At 51.3% G+C, this 19,604-nt stretch overlaps 1 protein-coding gene across 5 annotated transcripts in view; it reads right to left on the bottom strand.

Annotated features, from left to right (window-relative positions):
- ARHGAP39 (Rho GTPase activating protein 39) overlaps positions 1 to 19,604 on the bottom strand; it is a 370,894-nt gene that overhangs the window by 53,377 nt on the left and 297,913 nt on the right. For 4 of the 5 annotated variants that reach the window (XR_005593866.1, XM_039523605.1, XM_039523606.1 and 1 more), the window contains one exon: positions 16,085 to 16,158. Coding sequence is in view for 4 of the 5 variants with exons in the window: in XM_039523605.1 (XP_039379539.1) it covers positions 16,085 to 16,158 (74 nt within the window). In the remaining variant the exon portion in view is untranslated. Of the gene's footprint in view, positions 1 to 15,750; positions 15,800 to 16,084; positions 16,159 to 19,604 lie in introns of those variants that run through there. The other variant, XM_039523609.1, reaches the window with a different exon arrangement.

The following is a 19,604-nucleotide window of genomic DNA, read 5'->3' as shown; positions in this document are numbered from 1 at the left end:
AGCCTCCCAACCTGAAGCAAATACTCACCAGCAACCACACACTACACAACATAAACACCAACCCAGGAACCTATCCTTGCAACAAAGCCCGATGCCAGCTCTGTCCACACATCTATTCAAGTGACACCATCACTGGACCTAATCACATCAGCCACACCATCAGGGGCTCGTACACCTGCACATCTACCAACGTGATATATGCCATCATGAGCCAGCAATGCCCCTCTGCCATGTACATTGGCCAAACCGGACAGACTCTATGCAAAAGAATAAACAGACACAAATCTAACATCAGGAATCATAACATTCAAAAACCAGTAGGAGAACACTTCAGCCTCTCTGGCCACTCAGTAACAGACCTTAAGGTGGCAATTTTGCAACAGAAAGACTTCAAAAACAGACTCCAGTGAGAAACTGCTGAGCTTGAATTGATTTGCAAATTAGATACCATTAACTCTGGCTTGAACAGAGACTGGGAATGGCTGAGTCATTGCACTACTTGAATCTATTTCCTTATCACTATCCTTATGACTACACCTCTTGTCAACTGTCTGTAATTGACCCTCTTGATTATCACTACAAAAGTTTTTTTCCTGCTGATAACAAGTCATCTTAATGAATTAGCCTCTTAGAGCTGGTATGGCCTCTTCTCTGTATGTCTATAGACTCTTCTTGTATGTTCCATTCTATGCAGCTGATGAAGTGGGCTGTAGCCCACGAAAGCTTATGCTCAAATAAATTTGTTAGTCTCCAAGGTGCCACAAGTGCTCCTGTTCTTTTTACGGATACAGACTAACACGGCTGCTACTCTGAAACATTTTACAGACAGACACAGATTAAGTGACACATCCGAGGTCACACAGAAAAGCAGGGGGCTGAGAACTGAATCCATGTGACCTGCAGCCCATGCCAGTGGAGCACCCGCAAGACTATCCTTCCTCTGGCCAATCCCAGGAAAGCCTGTACAACTGGGCTCCAGTGCTCACACCCAGCGCTGTGCTTTGACACGAGCACACCCTTGCTCTGTTCCCCACCCACTCCTCGCCAGCTCCCCACCCCTCCTGTGAAGGATCATCTGCTGTTTTGCAGTACAGAGGAGTTGTGACCGACAGCACTGGGCACGTCCTCTCCGCAGGGCGTATATTGTACTGCAGATTATTGTACATGCCACAGCATTCACGCATATCCAAAGTGATTACAGGGCCTCCCTAGGGTGGAAAGAGCATAATCCTTTTCCCTCGTCCCTATTGTACTTTGAGTGCAGGACCCATTGGTATCACGGTATGAAGTGCCATGACTTAGCACAGTTTGTGACAGCAGTATCCTTCTGCTCTGGGGGAGGGGAGGGGAATGAGGAAAAATAGCCCGTGTGTGTATGTACTGGGGCATAAGAACGGCCATACTGGGTCAGACCAACGGTCCACTGAGCCCAGTATCCTGTCTGCTGACAGAGGCCAGTAGCAGACCTTCCAGGGGAGTGCACAGATTAAGGCAATTTTGGAGCAATCCACCCCTGTCTTCCTCTCCCAGCTTCTGGCAGTCAGAAGTTCAGGGTCGCCCCAAGCATGGGGTTACATCCCTGACCATCTTGGCTAATAGTCACTCATGGACCTATCCTCAGTGAACTTATCTCGTTCTTTTTTTGAAGCCAGTTACACTTTTCACCTTCACAACATCCCATGGCAATGAGTTCCACAGGTTAATTGTGTGAAAAAAATACCTCTTTTTGTTTGTTTTAAACCGGTGTTTCATCGGGTGACCCCTGGTTTTTGTATTGTGGGAAAGGGTAAATAATACTTCTCATTCTAATAATCGAACCCCCCACTGCGGTTTCCTGTCTCTTTTTACTAACTGGAGTCCTTGCCCTGGAGGGGTATCCTCTGGGCAACAGATCTCCTGACATCCTGTGGAAGGTGGGTCCGAACTATGGGACTGTTTCCCTCCTCTCCAGTTTGATGTGCTCCTGCCCTGAGACTTTCATCCTCCTCAACAGTGCACGGGCTGTCGGGCAGGAGGTGGGACCACTCTACCCTGTCCTTGAAAGTCTCCTCTATGTACCTTGGTGTCCCCCTTTGCTGCTCCGATTCAGTCACTCTGGCCCCCGGCGCTCGTACGTTGTCTCTGAGGGCCGTGAGTTGCTTGCACGGAATGCACACGTACGCCACCTGCCCACGAGGCAGGTCATCATACATTCTGCACTCAGGGCAATAAGCCACGTAGCCATCACCCTGCTGCCAGCTTTCTGCCTGCATTTCTATTCGTGGAGCTTGTTTACGTAGTGCAGGTTTGTTACGCGTAGTGGGATTTCTTTATTCTGTCAGTTGCTTTTCTGAAGCCCTACACCCTGGCCCTTCCTGATCGCCAGAACAGTTGGGGAGCAGATGGGTGCAAATGAAGGCAACCTGCAGGCTCAGGCAGAAGCGCAGGCTCCTGGCAAGTGGCCAGGGCATCTCTCAGCTAAGTAACGCTTGGGCGTCTCTAGTGTTGGAAAACGAGGGACACTGAGCTCTAATGAGAGACGTTAGAGGAAGGACAAGCTTGCAGTGACTCAGGAGTCCTGGGTTCGGTTCCCAGCTCTCTGTGTGCCTGGGGAAAGGTCACTTTGCTCGGTCTGCGTCTCAGCTGTCCACCGGTAAGTCAGGAACAAGAACACTCCTTTCCTCCCGCCCTGTGTCTGTCTTGTCTGTGTAGACTGGGAGCTCTTTGGAGCAGGGATTGTATTTTCCTGTGTTTGTACAGCACCTAGCACAGTGGGTCCGCTAGACATGACCAAACGTAATGATGGTGCAGGGTTATTCTTCCCCTACACGAGGCAGCTCTGCAGGCCGTACAGCTTTGCTATCGGACTTTTCATCCTTCATAAGAATTGCTACCCTAAGGGGTGAGAAAGAGTTGCTCCTTTAGAAGCTGTAAATAGCCTAAGCGCACCAGATGGGGGAAAGTAACTTTCCTAATGAGCGAGTAACGAGAGAACTGACGGGCGCCTTGTAATGCTTAATTATGGAAAGTTTTATTTCAGTGCTTGGTAACTCCGATTAGCACTGTGCTGGGGTTTAATTGAATTGAAATCCAAGCTACAAATAAAAATCTAATTGGTTTTGTTTGGGTAGCAGCTGCAGCTGTGCTCGGTTGAGTCTAGGGTGAAAATGACCCCAGTGCAGGAGGAGGGAGGGGGGACAGATACAAGAGCCAGGCACCACACATGTCCCGCTTCAGTGGACTGCAGCAGGACATATGTGCTGCCTGGGTCTTGAGTTTGGTCCCCCTGCACGGGAGTCAATTTCACTGCCAGGGAGACAGAAATCCTGTCCACAAAGGGTTAAAACCACCCGTTGTCTCAGGAACCTCACAGTCTGTGATACTCTCGAAAAGCAATTATAACTCCAGTCCTGTGCTTAAGGCATGGAAAATATATGTATTCATTGAAAGCCATAATCAAGAAGTGAAAAATCAGTCATGGCAAGCCAGGGCAGAGCACCTGCTTCCACTACTTTGTCTAATAGTAGGAAAGGCACTTTCCTATTTATTATTTCCATTCCAGTCCCACTCTCTCTCTGCAGGACCTTCCATGAGGGGACTGGAAAGACCCATCCACAGCTTATGAAGTCCTGATGTTCCTGGATTACCCTCTGCCACATTTCATAAGTGTAAGCAGAGTCAGGATGAGCTCTACCCTGACATCTGGTGGTGAATTGTGGCGAGTGTGGAAAAGAACTTCAGGGGCTGATCTTGTTTGCATAGGCACACCCACCCCGCCTCGCATGAACCCACAGCAGCCCAAATGGTCACTTTGGCTGCTGTGGGATCCCCAGTTTCTCTGTTATTGGGGCAGGAAGAATAAAGTGTTGTTACCTTGATTATGTGAATCAAGGACAATGAACCTGTTTTATGACAGAAGGACTCGCCATCAACTAAGTAGCACTCACTAGACAAGGGACATGAATTCCAAAACCTAGTGAATTGAGAGAGGCTGGGGACAAGTATTTGTACTTGACAGTATGGTGCCCTTTTGAGGGCCTAAAATACCAATTGTATCTTCTCTTCTTTCTACTGTGGAATATCAGAGCTAATTTTAATTCCACTAGGAATCTAGTTATAGACTGCTGAATTTGCTGGGTGGGGGGCTGAAGCTATGCTGCTGAGCAGCTGCTGTAGCTGAGAAATTTGCGGGACAACTGCAGTGGCTCGTGGGACAACTGGTGGAGCGGAGCAGAGCAGAGCAGTTCGTGGAACAGCTGGAGCAGCTCATGGGATGGTTGGTGGAGCAGAGCGACTGGTGGAGTGGCTCACGGTGAAGGCTGTAGCAGAACCCCAAGGAAAGGCGGGGCAGTTGGCCTTGGACCATGTAAGGTGCCCCTTAACACTGCTGTGCCCCCCCCTCCCCAGGCTGGGAGGTAAAACTCTGCAGATAAACTTTTGAAGTCTGGGGCTGCACTGACCAGGGACAGAGACTTTTGGGTTGCTGGACTCAAGAGACTTTTGGGGTGTTGGACTTAAGCCTCTGAGGGGAAAAGGACACTGCCAAACTTACTTGGGGGTAGGTTTTTTGCTTATGGTTTGTGTTATGAATCCTGTTTCTGGTGTTTCCCCAACATAATGCCACATTGTTTCCCTCCTTTTTTAAAAGGATTTTGCTACACTCAGACTCCGTGCTTGTGAGAGGGGAAGTATTGCCTCCTAGAGGCGCCTGGGGGGTGGTATGTAATTGTCCCAGGTCACTGGGTGGGGGCTCGAGCCGGTTTTGCATTGTGTTATTGAAACGGAACCTCTGGATGCTGAACCCAGCCCTTGTTGCTGCCAACTCAGATAGGCAAAAGGGTTACATAAGAATGGCTATAGTGGGTCAGACCAATGGTCCAGCTAGCCCAGTATCCTGTCTTCTTATAGTGGCTGGTGCTGGGTGCTTCAGAGGGAATGGACAGAACGGGGCAATTTATTGAGTGATCCATCCCGTCGGCCAGTCCCGGCTTTTGGCTGTCAGAGGCTTAGGGACACCCAGAGCACGGCGTTGCCTCTTTGATCACCTTGGCTAATAGCCATTGATGGACCTATCCTCCAAGAACTTGTCTCATTCTTTTTTGTACTCAGTTATACTTTTGGCCTTCACAACATCCCCTGGCAACGTGTTCCACAGGTTGACTGTGCATTGGGTGAAGTAGTACTTCCTCTTTAAAAAAAAACAAAACTGCTGCCTATTAATTTTATTGGATGACCCCTGGTTCTTGTGTTTATGTGAAGGGATACATAATGCTTCCTTATTCACTATGTTCTCACCATTCATGAATTTACAGACCTCTATCCCTCCTTGGTCATCTCTTTTCGACGCTAAACAGTCCCAGTTTTTTCAATCTCTTCTCATACGGAAGCTGTTCCATACCCCCAATCATTTTTGTTGCCCTTCTGTGCACTTTTTCCAATTCTAATATATCTTTTCTGAGAGCGGGTGACCAGAACTGCATGCAGTGTTCAAGGTGCGGGAATACCATGGATTTTTATAATGGCATTATGATTTTTTTATCTTATTATCTATCCCTTTCCTAATGGTTCCTAACTTTCTGTTCACTGTTTTGAGTGACGCTGAACATTGAGCAGCTATTTTCAGAGAACTATCCACAATGACTCCAAGATCTCTTTCTTGAGTAGTAACAGCTAATTTAGACCCCGTCATTTTATATGTATAGTTAGGATTATGTGCGTTACTTTGCGTTTCTCAACATTAGGTTTTATCTGACATTTTGTTGTTCAGTCACCCAATTTGATGAGATCCCTTTGTAACTCATCACAGTCAGCTTTGGACTCAACTATCTTGAGTAATTTAGTATTGTTTGCAAACTTTGCCACCTCATTGTTTAGCCCTTTTTTCAGATCACGTAGGAATATATTGAACAGCACTGGTCCCAATACAGATCCCTGTTATTTACCTCTCTTTTATTTACCTCTGTGAAAAATGATCATTTATTTCTACCCTTTGACTCCTATCTTTTCATCATTTACTGTCCATGACAGGACCTTCCCTCTTATCCCACAGTTGCTTACTCTGTTTAAGAGTCTTTGGTGTGGGAACTTGTCAAAGGCTTTCTGAAAGTCCAAGTACACTATATTGACTAGATCACTCTTGTCTATGTTTGTTGACGCCTTCAAAAAATTCTAATAGATTAGTGTGACAGACTATACCCTTATATTCATCCTTTTTACAAGATGATACATTTTGTACAAAGTATGCCTTGTGAGGTGTCATTTGAAAACTCATAATTTGCTGATCATTATTGTCCTGGTAAAATGTGTGTGGCAACATTGTATGTAAACATGGGTGGTGGGTATAATAGGCCCTCAGCCTTCCCTGGCGCAGCTACTGCTGCCGGACGCCAGTTGCGGGTTTGGTATGTAAGTTTTTGCTGATTATTATGCCCTATGCAGGTTTCGGGGCGACTGAGGAGGTAATATGTGTTACTCAGCTTCCCAGGTTCATCAGTAATCCCCCTCAGTTGCCCCGGAACCTGCATGGGGGCATATCAAAAACTCACCTTCTTCTGGAAGAGAAGAGATAAGAGCTTTTCCCACGGGATGGCTTGGGGTCTGGGGAGGCGCCTCACGTCGTGGGGCTCCAGCTGGCCATGGGGGTGGGGAGGCTCAGGGCTCTGGCTGGCCCAGGTCTCCTCTGGCTGCGGGGGGTGGGGGAGCGGTGCACCTCAGGGCTCCACCAGGCGGGGTGGGGAGGAGGCTTGTGGCTCCGGCCAGAGGGAGTCTCAGTGCTTTGGCTGTGGGGGAGTGGGAGGGCTCGGGGCTCCAGGGGCATGGGCAGAAGGGGCAGAGCTGGAGGCTAGACTCCCCGAAGTTGCATTTTACTTCTGTTTTCTTGTAACCAATTCTGACTTTTATGCCTCATTACTTGTAGTCACTTAAAATCTCTCCGTAATTAATAAACTCGTTTTACTGATTTATCTAAACCGGTGTATTTGGATTGAAGTATTTGGGAAACTCCATCTGGGATAACAGGATTTGTACATATCATTTTGTATTAATCAAATGACAGACTTTATATGAGCTTGTTTTATCCAGGAGAGAGCTGGGCAGTACAAGACACACATTGCTGGGGAAAGTCTGGGACTAGGAGTCTGCGGTTTTGCTCTGTAGTGTAATTCATGAGTGGCTGGCTACAGCACTCATACAATATAACTGGGAGCCTTTTGTAAAAACTGGCATCACATTAACTATCCTCCAGTCACTGGTACAGAGGCTGATTTAAGCGATAGGTTACACACCACAGTTAGCAGTTCCTCAATTTCATATTGGAGTTCTTTCAGAACTCTTGGAGGAATGTTAATTTGTCAATTTGTTTCTAAAACTCCTCTATTGACACCTCAGTCTGGGACAGTTCCTCGTATCTGTCACCTAAAAACAATGGCTCAGGTGTGGGAATCTCTCTCACATCCTCCACAGTGAAGACTGATGAAAAGAATTAATTTAGCTTTTCTCCAACAGTTCTGTCCTCCTGGAGCGCTCCTTTGGCATCTGGAACATCCAGTGGCCTCCTGATGTTTTGGCAGGTTTTCTGCTTCTGATGTACTTTAAACAATTGCTGTTAGCTTTAGTGTCTTTTGCTAGTTGCTCTTCAAATTCTTTTCTGGCTGCCTAATTATACTTCTACACATGACTTGCCAGAGTTTATCCATCTTTCTATTTTCCTCAGTAGGATCTGAATTACAATTTTTAAAAGATCTTTTTGTCTCTAGCTGCCTCTTTTAATCTGTTGTTTAGCAAGAGTGGCATTTTTTTGTTCTCTTGTTTGTTTTTAAATTTAGGGTATACATATAGTTTGAGCCTTTACCATGGTGTTTTTAAAACATTTCCATGCAGCAGCTTGCAGGCATTTCACTCTTCTGACTGTTCCTTTTAATTTCCGTTTAACTAGTCTCCTCATTTTTGTGTAGTTCCCCTTTTTGAAGTTCAATGTGACTGTGGTGGGTGTCTTTGGTATTTTCCCTCCCACAAGGATGTTACATTTAATTACATTACAGCTGCTGTTACTGAGAGGTTCAGCTATAGTTCACCCCTTGGACCAGATCCTGTAGCCACTTAGGCCTAAATCAAGAATTGCCTCCTCCGCTTGTGGGTTCCAGGACGAGCTGCTCCAAGCAGAGTCATTAATGATGTTTAGAAATGTTATCTTCACATCCCATCCTGAGGTGACATGTTCCCAGTCAATATGGGGATAGCTGAAATCCCCCATTATTACTGGGTTTTTTGTTTCTGTAGCCCTGGGGGTTGCAGAGCACAGATTGAAAATGAGACTTGTAAAGGCTCAGAAACCTGAAGGCAACTAAAAGGACCCCACATTTATTATTTTTAATACCTCATGGGTTTTAAGCTAGTCTTGTGATTTTCTGGGTCTGACTCCTGAGTTCTGAACACTAGGGGTTGGGGATTCTGCTATCCCATGTAAGGCTTCCTCACTCCTGATTCATGACTGGTTGAAAAATCCCATCACATGGCAAGAAATAGCCTTTGCTATTGTGCTTGAACTAATGGGAAGAGGCCAGAGAGTAGGCAGGGGACCTGCCCACTCCAAGGTCCATGACATCCTCTAGCATGAGTGGCTGCAAACGACCAGTTCAGGAAGTGTGAGGCTCTGCATCCCCCAGGAGCCAGCACCAGGCAGGCCTACCTGCCCCGGAGAATTCGATGCCACCACCTCTCCCTTACTCCAGATTGTGATGGGGCTCACCCTGGGAAGAAGGGAGCAAGTGTTGCTGAGAAGATCTCACCGCTTCTGTCTCCACTGTCGCCTTTGGATAATGCAAATTCGCAGCGACAGTTTAATATGCTGGGTTGACACTGACAGGCACTCGCTCAGTTAGAAAAGCTGTCAGTGCTGTTGTCAAAGCGTGGCTGGAGCAAGAGGACATGCTTTAATCAGGAGGGCAAACTGAGAGTCAGGCGATGAGAGAGCCTCTCTGCTCAAGCCTGCCTCCTTGGTGAGGCTGTATAGGTGCTTCCGGACGGGAGCTGGCACAACCATTCGACTGAAGGAGGGAGACAGCCCCAGGCTGGCGACGGGAAATCCCCATCCCAGAATAATACCAGAGAGGTTAGAGATGAATGAGGCTGTAACATCAGCCAGTCCAATGCTGGATTGTCTCCTACAGTGTGTTGTCCAGGGCTACGTCCTTCCTACCTGTAAACATCCCTAGTGACGAGGTTTACACCACATCCCTCCACAGCCTGGCAGATCTCAACCACCAGGATGTTTTCTTGATCTTCAGCCTAAACTGTCCTTAATTCCCCACATTACTCCTTGTTAGAGACTGCTTGGCTGTTTATTTCTCCCAGGACTGGAGTGACGGCAGCTGGACACATCAGTACCTCGCATGCTCCAGCAGTTCTCTGAGCACAGCCTTCATTTATAATTACTGTCATTTACAAACCCCTCTGGGATGTGACAAACACTCCCGGGTTGGTCAGGGCTAAATCACACAGTGGGGCAGATTCTGCTCTCTGGGCTGTGGGTGTAAATCCCATTCTAGTCTTTGGATTTACACGGATGTAGCAAACAGCAGAATTTGTTTGTGTAGCGCAAAGGGGCTTCCTGTCTACATGCCTCTCTGTGCTCCAGAGCCTTCTCCTTGTAGAAGCCCCAGTAGGAACCAAGGGAGCCCTCGGTCCCTGCTCAAAGGTCTGGTCTCATTTGGAGTCATTTTTACACAGGGACGAGGGGAAGTTTCTCTTTTTCTGATGATTCTGTTACAATGTGACTGGTCACTTCTACAGAGCAATCGGGATCAGCTGGTAAGCTGGGCACAAGCAAACAATATGCATTTCGATACAGTCACATGTAAATCCCTACATCTAGGAACTAAGAATGCAGCCACACTTACAGGATGGGGGACTCTATCCTGGGAAGCAGCGACTCTGAAAAGGATGTGGGGGTCATGGTGGATAACCAGCAGGACTTAAGCCACCAGTGTGATGCTGTGGCCAGAATGACTAATGCGATCTTTGGATGCATAAACAGGGGAATCTCGAGGAGGAATAGAGAGGTTATTTTACCCCTGTATCTGGCACTGGAGCAACCACTACTGAAATACTGTGTCCAGTTCCGGTGTCCACAGCTCAAAAAGGATGGTGATAAATTGGAGAGGGTTCAGAGAAGAGCCACAAGAATGATTAAAAGATTGGAAAACCTGCCTTATAGTGATAGACTCAGGGAGCTCAATCTATTTAGCATCACAAAGAGAAGCCCTTGGTGACTTCATCACAATCTATAAGTAGCTATATAGGGAACAGAAATGTGACAACAGAGAGCTCTTCAATGTAGCAGGCAAAGGTCTAACAAGAACCAATGGCTGGAAGTTGAAGCTCGACAAATTTAGAAATAAGGTGGCAAATTTTTAAAAGTGAGAGTAATTAATCACTGGAACACGTTATCATAAGAACATAAGAACGGCCGTACCGGGTCAGACCAAAGGTCCATCTAGCCCAGTATCTGTCTACTGACAGTGGCCAATGCCAGGTGCCCCAGAGGGAGTGAACCTAACAGGCAATGATCAAGTGATCTCTCTCCTGCCATCCATCTCCATCCTCTGACAAACTGAGGCTAGGGTTCCGTCGCTAGAAATCAAGATAGGATGTTTTTCTCAAAGATTTGATCTAATTAAAACAGGAATAATTCAGGAAATCCCCTGGCCTGTTAAGCAGGTCAGACTAGATGATCACCATGCTACTTTCCGGTCTTGTATCTATGAATCTGTGGATTTCTCCTCAGTGCTGCCTCCCACCTTCCATGAGAATATGAGTGTCCTTAGAGATAAAGCATTTACTGCTGCTGCTGCCTTTGGGATCTGGATTCCCATACATCTGTTCTTTGGGATCTCCAGGGTTTGTCATTTGTCTGTCCTCTCTGTGGGGAGGTGCTCTGGTTCTGACACTGCATTTTCTAGGAAGACCACACGAGAAGCAGCCAGGCTCTTCTCCTTTAAATTGAAGAGGAGAATATTTTCCGGATTTCTTTCCCTCTCCTGCTCCATCCGCCCGCCTGAGACGCTGCCATTGTGGTGAAATCCTTGGGAACGAGTCTGCCCTCTGACTCATGCTCTGGTCTCTCTGTAGACAAGAACTTGGAAGAAACACTCATCTTTCATCTCTGACAGGCTTCTGGGACTTTCCAGTTCCAGTCTGTCTTGTATGATTGGGCTCGGGGAGGCTGCAGTGAAATCTGCATCTCCTGGGCACTGCCCTACTTTTTAGGTTAGCAGACACCGAGTCCAGCTCAACTCTTCTTCAGGAGATAAAACAGCCTCTTGGATAATGACCTCTGCATTGGAGGGGACAGGCAGTGGGACACAGAGCCTTTCAGCCCTAGGTCACCAGTTCCAGTCCAGCGGCTGACAGCTGCTACCACCCAACAGCTGTTCGGTGGCCTGTGATTAGTTGAGAGCCTCTGTCCAACTCCTAATAGCGTTTTGGCAGCACCACAGCTGGCTCCCTTACGAGCAGTCTCTGCAGAAAGGCCCAGGACAGAACACGCCTTAGGGTACGTTTACACTTACCGGGACGGTCGACGCGGCGAGTTCGACTGCTCGTAGTTCGAACTATCGCGTCTGATCTAGACGCGATAGTTCGAACCCCGGAAGCGCTAGTTCGAACTCCGGTACTCCACCGCGGCAGGAGGAGTTGCCGGAGTCGACCTTGGAGCCGCGGAGTTCGCTTCCGCGGCGTCTGGACGGTAAGTAAGTCGAACTAGGGTAGTTCGAATTCAGCTACGTTATTCACGTAGCTGAATTCGCGTACCCTAGTTCGACCCCCGAGCTTAGTGTAGACCAGGGCTTAGAGACTGAGGGCTCTTCTCATCCCAGGGGCTGGGGCTGCGGCTGCGGCATAAGGCATGGGCATGCAGGCCAGGCAGGGGGCGAGGGCTGGCATCCGGGGGCTGCGCTGTACCCGTCATCTCCAGGGCTGTCAATCTGGCACCGTTCACCTGCACTAAGCTCACAAAAGGAGCCGGGTGCGACAGGAACAGACGGAAAGGGACCAGAGTGGCCTCTCCCCATATGCATTCAGCTTCCTGGTGTGGAATGGGAGCCAAGGTGCAGCCCTCTCAGGGAGTGCCAGGGTGGGGACACAGGACTGGGGATCAGGCCCTATTCCCAGTGCCGCCCAACTCGCTGTGGGACTGTGATTAAGTCACTTTCCCACTCTGTGCCTCAGTTTCCCCATCACTGAGCCTGAGTTCGTAACTGTGCGGCGCTTTGAGCACATCGGATGGTGCTACAGAAGGGCCACGATCGCTATTATACCCCAGGGATGGGCTGTGCAGCCAGGCGGGGGAGGGGGAAGGAGCAGCTCTGGGCACAGGAGGCTGTGCCCAGCCGTGCCCGCTGGGCGTGCTCTCAATGGAGGGGGCGTTTAACAGGGCAGCACAGCTCAGTCAGAGTAGTCAGTGCCAAGGAGCAGAGCTGCACGGGTAGCTCCCGCCGGAGCCCAGCACTGCCCTGAAGCTGATCTCAAGACAGAGCTGCAAGCCCCTGGGAGTAGGGAGTAGGCTGGTGGCCCAGGCCCCACACCTGGCCTGCCTGCCCCAGGGCCCTGGGTTGGACCCAGAGGAGCGGGAGGGCTCGGGTTCTCTATCACCCGCCCTGGACACGCTCCCGCCAGCCCCAGGGTGTCTGGCTAGCCAGCCCCCCGACACTGGGGGACGCGGTCTAGGGCAACGGTCTCTGTCCCAGTCCCTTCCATGGGACTCCCTCTGTTTTCATGCCAGCCAGTGGACTGAGTGGGACAGCTCAGCGCTCTGGCTGACGGGCTGTGTGTGAAATTCAGCTGAACACAGCGTTGTGGACGAGGGTATCAGCCAGGCTGAGCCGGGGGTTGTACTACCAGACAGAAAACCAGAAAGTGACATGCTTAGGCAATAAAACCTGCCACGGAAACCCCCATAGGGAGAGAGAAAAGCCCCAAATGCTGCCTCCAATACCCCCCACCCCCCACGGCCTCCTGCAGCCAGACACCCCCTGGGCTGCCACGTCACCCACCCCCACCCCTCACGGCCTCCTGCAGCCAGACACCCCCTGGGCTCCCACGTCACCCACCCCTCACGGCCTCCTGCAGCCAGACACCCCCTGGGCTCCCACGTCACACACCCCTCACGGCTTCCTGCAGCCAGACACCCCCTCGGCTCCCCCGTCACACACCCCTGCTCCAGCAGGGCCTACAGGATCTAGATACCTCTGCCCCCCAGGCTTCCATGCCACATGCCCCCCACTCCAGTGCCCTGTGCTAACCTCCAGGATCTAGATCCCCAGGGCTCCCACCACAGACCTGCCCTGGGATGTGAACCCCCGGCACTGCCTCCAGGATCCAGGCCCCTGTGCACTGCCTCTGTGGCTGGACCCTACCCCAAGCCTCGAGCCATCCGTCATGCAGCGTGGAGAGGGGATGTCTCTTAAAGGTGAGCGGAGCACTGTGACATACCAGCCGAGAGCAGAGGCGGCAGGGCTGTGGCATGCCTGGCAGGCTGGCACTGTGACCCTGCAGAGCAGACAGCTGGCCGGGCTTGGGGGGACGAGAGGGAGGGAGGAAACGGCTTGAAGAGGGAGCAAGAGCAGGTTGGTGAAACAGTGAGTGAGCAGGGAAAACCCAGCTGCAGCCTCTGCCCTACGACAGGCCCCCGCAGAGAGACAGGAGCATGTTACAAGTCCCGGAGATCGAAGCCCATTACTCATTCCCAGAACAGCACTGCCTGGGGGTGGCCGTACAAGCTTCCCCACCCCACCCCCGCTGCCCTGCCAACGGGCCTCACCTCTGCCCTGGGAGACCCCCCCCCCCCACTAGAGGCGAGGGAGGAATTCAATCCTTTCAGCCCACAGAGTCCTCAGGGGCCAGTTAGTGCCACGTGGGCTGGTGATTCTGTTCATGGGCACCATGCCCAGGATCTGGGCCAAGCCCCAGCAAACTCATGTCATTCTGTGAGCAAGCAGGGAGCCCCAGGCTGCTCCGGAGAATTCCCACCCAGTAGGTCCTTCCCTCCAAGGGAAACAACACTCAGTTCCTTTGGGCCTGACCCGAGACATCTTGGGAAATCCCATGTGCCTGCCCTGCCAGGCTGGCTTTCCGGCCGCGCTGCGACGAGGCCCACGCGGCAGGGAGCTTGTTAGTGCTCTGGGGACGAACGGACTCGTCCTACATGAGGGGCTGGGTTTGGCCAGCCATGGGATGGGCTTCCCCAAAATGCCCATTCCTCCCAGGTACTCAGCACTCCTGCTCTCCCTCCAGAAGCCCCGACCTGAGCTGTCTCCTGTCGAACCACAGGGTTTCCCCCCGACCTGACAGTCGAATGCCTGGGCGCAACAGATGTCTCTAGGGATCGTGGCCCTCACCTCTCAGTAGGGACCCGGCCATGATCTCCTGCCTTTTGGCACAGGGCACTGTGGGAACCGGTGGGTTTCGTCCCGAGCGAGCGGAGTCTGCAGAGGTTTCAGGTCGGCTCAGAGGAATGGACTAGCCTTTAACTCAGCTGTCTGCATGAGCCATACCACAGGGCTCGATCCAGTGCCCATGGTACTTGGTTGGATCAGGCCCAGGCTCGGCAAGGCCTCTGTCCTGTGTGCGAGCAGGTTCTCCCACTGGGCCCAACATGCTGCTGTCTGCACCCTGGGCCCTGCGCTCGCAATATCCTCTCTCTGGGCTCCCCCCTTGGCGCTGGCTGTGAGTACGAGCTGCCTAGCGGCGTGGCTGGCTCTGGAAAGGTCGTTCCTCTGCACAGGCCCGGTTGTAACACTGGCTCCCCAAGCAGCTATTACAGCAGGCTGTAAATTTCACTCCACTGCTCAGCACTTGCCCTGCTTTTCGGTTCCCATGAAAACAACAGGGGCCATAAACTAACAGCGGGAGCAATAAACTCCGGATTGTTTTTTCATCCGGACAACAAAGCAGCATTTGCAGTTGACACGTGGTGGGCAAGGGGCCAGATCAGAGAGCAGCAGGGAAAGCAGAGAGGCCTGAAGCAAGCTGTGCTCACGCCAGGCTGGTAGGAAAAACTGGCTACTCAAAGGCCAACAGAGTCAAGGCTCAGGTCCCCCCCAGCGATGGACTCTCGGGGCCCGATCTCCGCTCCCACACGCTGCTCGAACTAAGTCAGTGGAGTTACTCCCAGGGGCGAGAGGAGAGGCAGGTGCTGTCTGCTGGACACAAAGGCCTAGGGGAACCCTGGACTCCAGTATAACGTGCAGCTCCAGTTGACCAACTAAAAGCAGCTCCAGCTCCCCAGTTTCCACTGGCCTAAACGAAACTGGAGACTCAGGTAGGATTCTGGGCTCCAGGCCTGAGCCTGAATCAAGCCTCCAAAGCCACCGTCCCCAGCCCTGGGTTCTTTTCCCATCTCCAACACACTGCTCTGCTGGGTGACCTCGGGCGAGTCACTTCCCCTCTCTGCGCTGCCATTCCACCTCCCGCCTGCCGTTGGTCTCCTCTCTTTCCATTAGCTCTTTGGTGGCATGGGCTGGCTCTTACCACGGGCCTGCGCAGTCGAGCACCACAGGGCCCTGATCTCTGGGGGCTCTCGATTCACCACTCCCAGGCATTTGTGTTACAGCAGCACCTAGAAGCCCAGGCACAGGCCAGCACTCCTCTGTGCCAGGTGCTGTACAAATGCAGAACAAAGAGACTGGTTGGAAATCTAGTTTGGAATATTGCCCCAGTCTTTTATAATGGGCCGAGCCAAAGAGTCACTCATTCCAGATCCAGATCCAGATCTGGCTGCAGAGTTTTCCATCTGAGTCCATCTCTGCTGGTTCCCCCCCCTTCACTGTAACACAAACATTGCGCCTCAATGAGCTGATCTTTCTACCCAAGTCCATCTCCAGGACACGCAGGACTCTCTAGACTTAGGATAGACTCAGCAGGCTGAAGAACAGAGAACACGGGAGCAAACAGCCTGGACCGGGAAGATAATACACACTCCATCCACCCCCACATGGTTCCATCATGCCCCCACCCCCGGGCACGCTTTAATGACAGTCGGACATTTGCTCATACCAGCTGGCTCGGAAGCCAATGTGAAAAAACAAAGCAAAAAGGGAGCAGACGATACCTTCTTTGCTCCTGTCAAGGCTGCTTTCTGGAGCTTGTTGTAACAGTACTTGGCGTAAGTGCTTATTGCCACCCCTACAAGAGAAAACAGAGAGCAGAGAGTCAAGCCAGACGTTCCAGGAGAAAGGAAAAGCAGGAGCCCTGGGAGCCATTGTAGAGGCCCTTGGGAAAGCTCAGGGATGGGGCTTCAGAAGGGAGCGCACGGGGCTTCGGCACCACTGAGGTCCCACGTCAGCGCTGGATGCTTCGCACCTCTCGGGACGCGCTCAGGGCTGATACAGGAGCTCAGTGATGCTTGGGCCTTCTGCTGATCCTTTTGCACAGGGCTGGGTTTCATCCCAAATTGCACACAAAGCTGGTCTGAGTAGCACCCGCACAGTGAGGCACCCAGTGCTTGACTGCTGCACGCCAGGCTCTGGAAACCAGGCCCTAAAAGCTGCTTACCTCCAGCTGTGAAATGAACCCATGCAGCGGGACTGGCCCAGGACAGGGAGCACATCTGGCAGGCCAAGCTACGTATCTCATTCTGTTTGACCACGAGTGAGGATGGAAACGCCACCAGCAGCATAAGGCCAAGGGCTTGGGGCCTGATTTCCCCACTGGAGGAAAGATTTGGGGTGATATTTTCAAAGTTGTCTTGGGGTTAAGAGGTCCAATTCTCACTGTGTCTAAATCCCTTAGGCAGTGCTGAGAATATCATTCGTTCTCAAGGGTTATTGCCTGGCGGGAAGAGACAGGCACCATCTGTTTTAATAATAATTTGTCTATTGCTTAATATAAAACTACAAACCCAGAAACAGAGGGCACGTGTTGGCTACCTTTGTTTCTGGAAGCGTGGTGTTTCTGAGCGTGCTCAGTAAATCACTCGGAGACTCCCAGCTACTGCTTGATGGATTGATTTTTTTAACATGACTCTTCCTGATTTTACAGACTACAGTTCCGAGTTATTTTTGGTCACGTGATGGATGTTTCAGCCAATCGGAACGAACCGATGGAAAAGCATCGTCAATGCATATCGCCAGCGCTGCAGTGAGATAACTAGGTGTGGGGCTTCCGTTCTACTTGGCTATTAAATTGCAGTTAGGCTCAGCAGGCGACTGTGAAGACGCCCCTCCATCTACAGACTTGCCCTGGGATGGATCCAGAGTCAAGAGGCAAGAATAAGTTTTTAGTGCCTCTCACGCCAGTTAGCCCTGCGGAGCCAGCACAAGAGAGCTGGACTCTATTCTGGCTCATCAAAACAACTGTTAACCAAGCTCAGCTGCAGGGGCAGCTCTCGTTCACCGTCCCACAAGCCCTCGGAGAACAACGGCGGCGCGGAGCTAGCACGGAGGGCAGCCCTTGGCTCGCACAACCTGCAGTACTGGGGATGATGCAGGAGCCAGGAGCCCAGCTTGACCCTCTGATCCCCAAACTGAGCTCCTTGGCATCTCTCCCCTTTCTCTGTCGCCACCAGCAGCGCCACCCTCCTCCCTGTCACTCGGGCTGGTAAGCTACTCTGCCCCCACAGCCAGGCCATGCCCAGGTCTTGCCGGTTCTCCCTTCACAACATTGCCAGGATCTGGCCTTTCCTCTCCGCCCGGGCGGTTACGTCTCTCATCTCTCAGCATCTCCTGCCTCAACTCCCCCTCTGGCCTCCACCACTCCCACCTCGACCCCCACTTGGGCCCATTCAAAATGCTGCTGCTGACACCATCTGCTTGGCTCGTTCCTCTGACTATGTCGCCCCCCATCTCCACCCCTCAGGCCCTTCACTGGCTTCCCCAGCTTAACCCGGCCAAGTTTCCAGTGCCCCACTCCAAGGCCCCTCGGACCTCTGTCCCCACGGCCTAGCCACTCCCGTATCTCGTGTCTTTGCTCCATTGCCCACTCATCTGCTTCCCCCGCCAGCACCAGCGCCAGCGCCAGCACGCTTTCTTCCACACCGCCCCGGCATGTGGAACTCTCTCCCTGAACCAAGCTGTAGGCCCACTCCCCTGGTCTATCTAGCCCCTCCGCGGGGCCCACTTCTGCTGTGCCACCCTTGGGAAACTGCCAGCTGAGAGTGGCCAGTCCAGAGCCAGCAGGAATACGAGCTCCTTCACTGATCTTTGTATTAGATCCTGAGCAAAGCCGGTCTGGAGTCACTTTGTGACAATGACCACCAGGGGGATGTTTTTATGGGGTCATTTTTCAGAGTTTAAGGGACTGCCACTCTATCGCAGCTCACCATTGGTAGCTCCAATCTGGAAGCACCGTAAGTAGCTCTTATATATGCAAACCAACTCAGCAAGGGCCTGACCCAATGCACACTGAGACAATGGGCTTCAGATCAGGCCCAAAGTTTCCTTAAAAGCAGTTTTAATGCCACAGACATTCAAGGCAACCACCTCCAAACAGCGACTACAGGCGGCACAGAGCACGTTCGCTTTAAAAGCACAGCCTCACAGAGCTGACAGGACACAGGGTGCGTCTAACTGTGGCCTGCCCATGCGACAAGTGGCTGGACAGTTCGTTGCAGTGACCCTCACACAGAAGCAGTACAAGAAAAGGGGAGTAAATCACTACGGGACAGAATGGCGGAGCCTGGAGCTGTGACTGACAACAGTAACTGAGGGAGAAGAAACAGCGATAATGAGTGCAAGCAACGTCAGCAGCAGCAGTTCAGTTCCCAGCTACCCAAAGGCGTAAGAACACTCCATCAGCCTAGTGCTACTTCGTTCCATCCTGACCCTCCACGTGGCACCTCTCCCTGAGGGTGCACTCTCCCAACGGCAGATTCACACATGTATCTATTTTTTCATAGAGTCATAGATTCCAAGGCCAGAAGGGACCAGGGTGATCATCTAGTGAGATCGCCTCTGTAATACAGCCCAGAGGCCGGCCCCCATGCAATTCTTAGAGGAGATCGTTTAGAAAAACACCCAATCTGGATTTATGTAGGTTCTTACCAGGCCTATCCCCCCGGTCTCCAAGGATGGAAACAAATCAGGGGAGATCCAAGAGCAGAACCTTGCCCTGAAATTGGATAGTACCAACTCTCATGATATTATTGGAAGTCTTGCAATTCTTGGTGGGGTTCTTAAAGCCCCAGCACCTGGAGTCAGGTTATTAAGCAAAACTCCCAGCTTTCATTAAAGGAAAAAAGTAAATTTCTAGTCCTCCTGATTGCACAGAAAAGCCTGAAAACATGACCTCCTACAGGCTCAAAACCCAGAAGGGCAACAAAAAGGAGCCCCAGATTTTTTTTTTAAATCTCATGATTTTTAAGACAATCTTGTGATGGGAGTGAAGGGGAAGAGTCACAATTTTCAGATGCTTGATGTTGGTGATGCTGAGATAATTATTAGGGGTGGGGGAGGGGGAAATGTTCTCCGGGGCATTGTTAGCCACTCGATTCATTGTCCTGGAAGAAGACGGACTACAAGGATGTGGTGAGTAATGGGAAGGACAAGTCACAAGAGGCCCGTTCCTTAAGAGCGGCATTAGTGTAGCGGGAACTTGGCATTCCTGGCTTAGATATAGCGGCCAGGCTCAGGGCC

Source organism: Mauremys reevesii, linkage group 2, assembly GCF_016161935.1.
Source record: "Mauremys reevesii isolate NIE-2019 linkage group 2, ASM1616193v1, whole genome shotgun sequence".
Classification (NCBI taxonomy): domain Eukaryota; kingdom Metazoa; phylum Chordata; order Testudines; family Geoemydidae; genus Mauremys; species Mauremys reevesii.
This window is presented reverse-complemented; position numbering and strand designations above follow the sequence as displayed.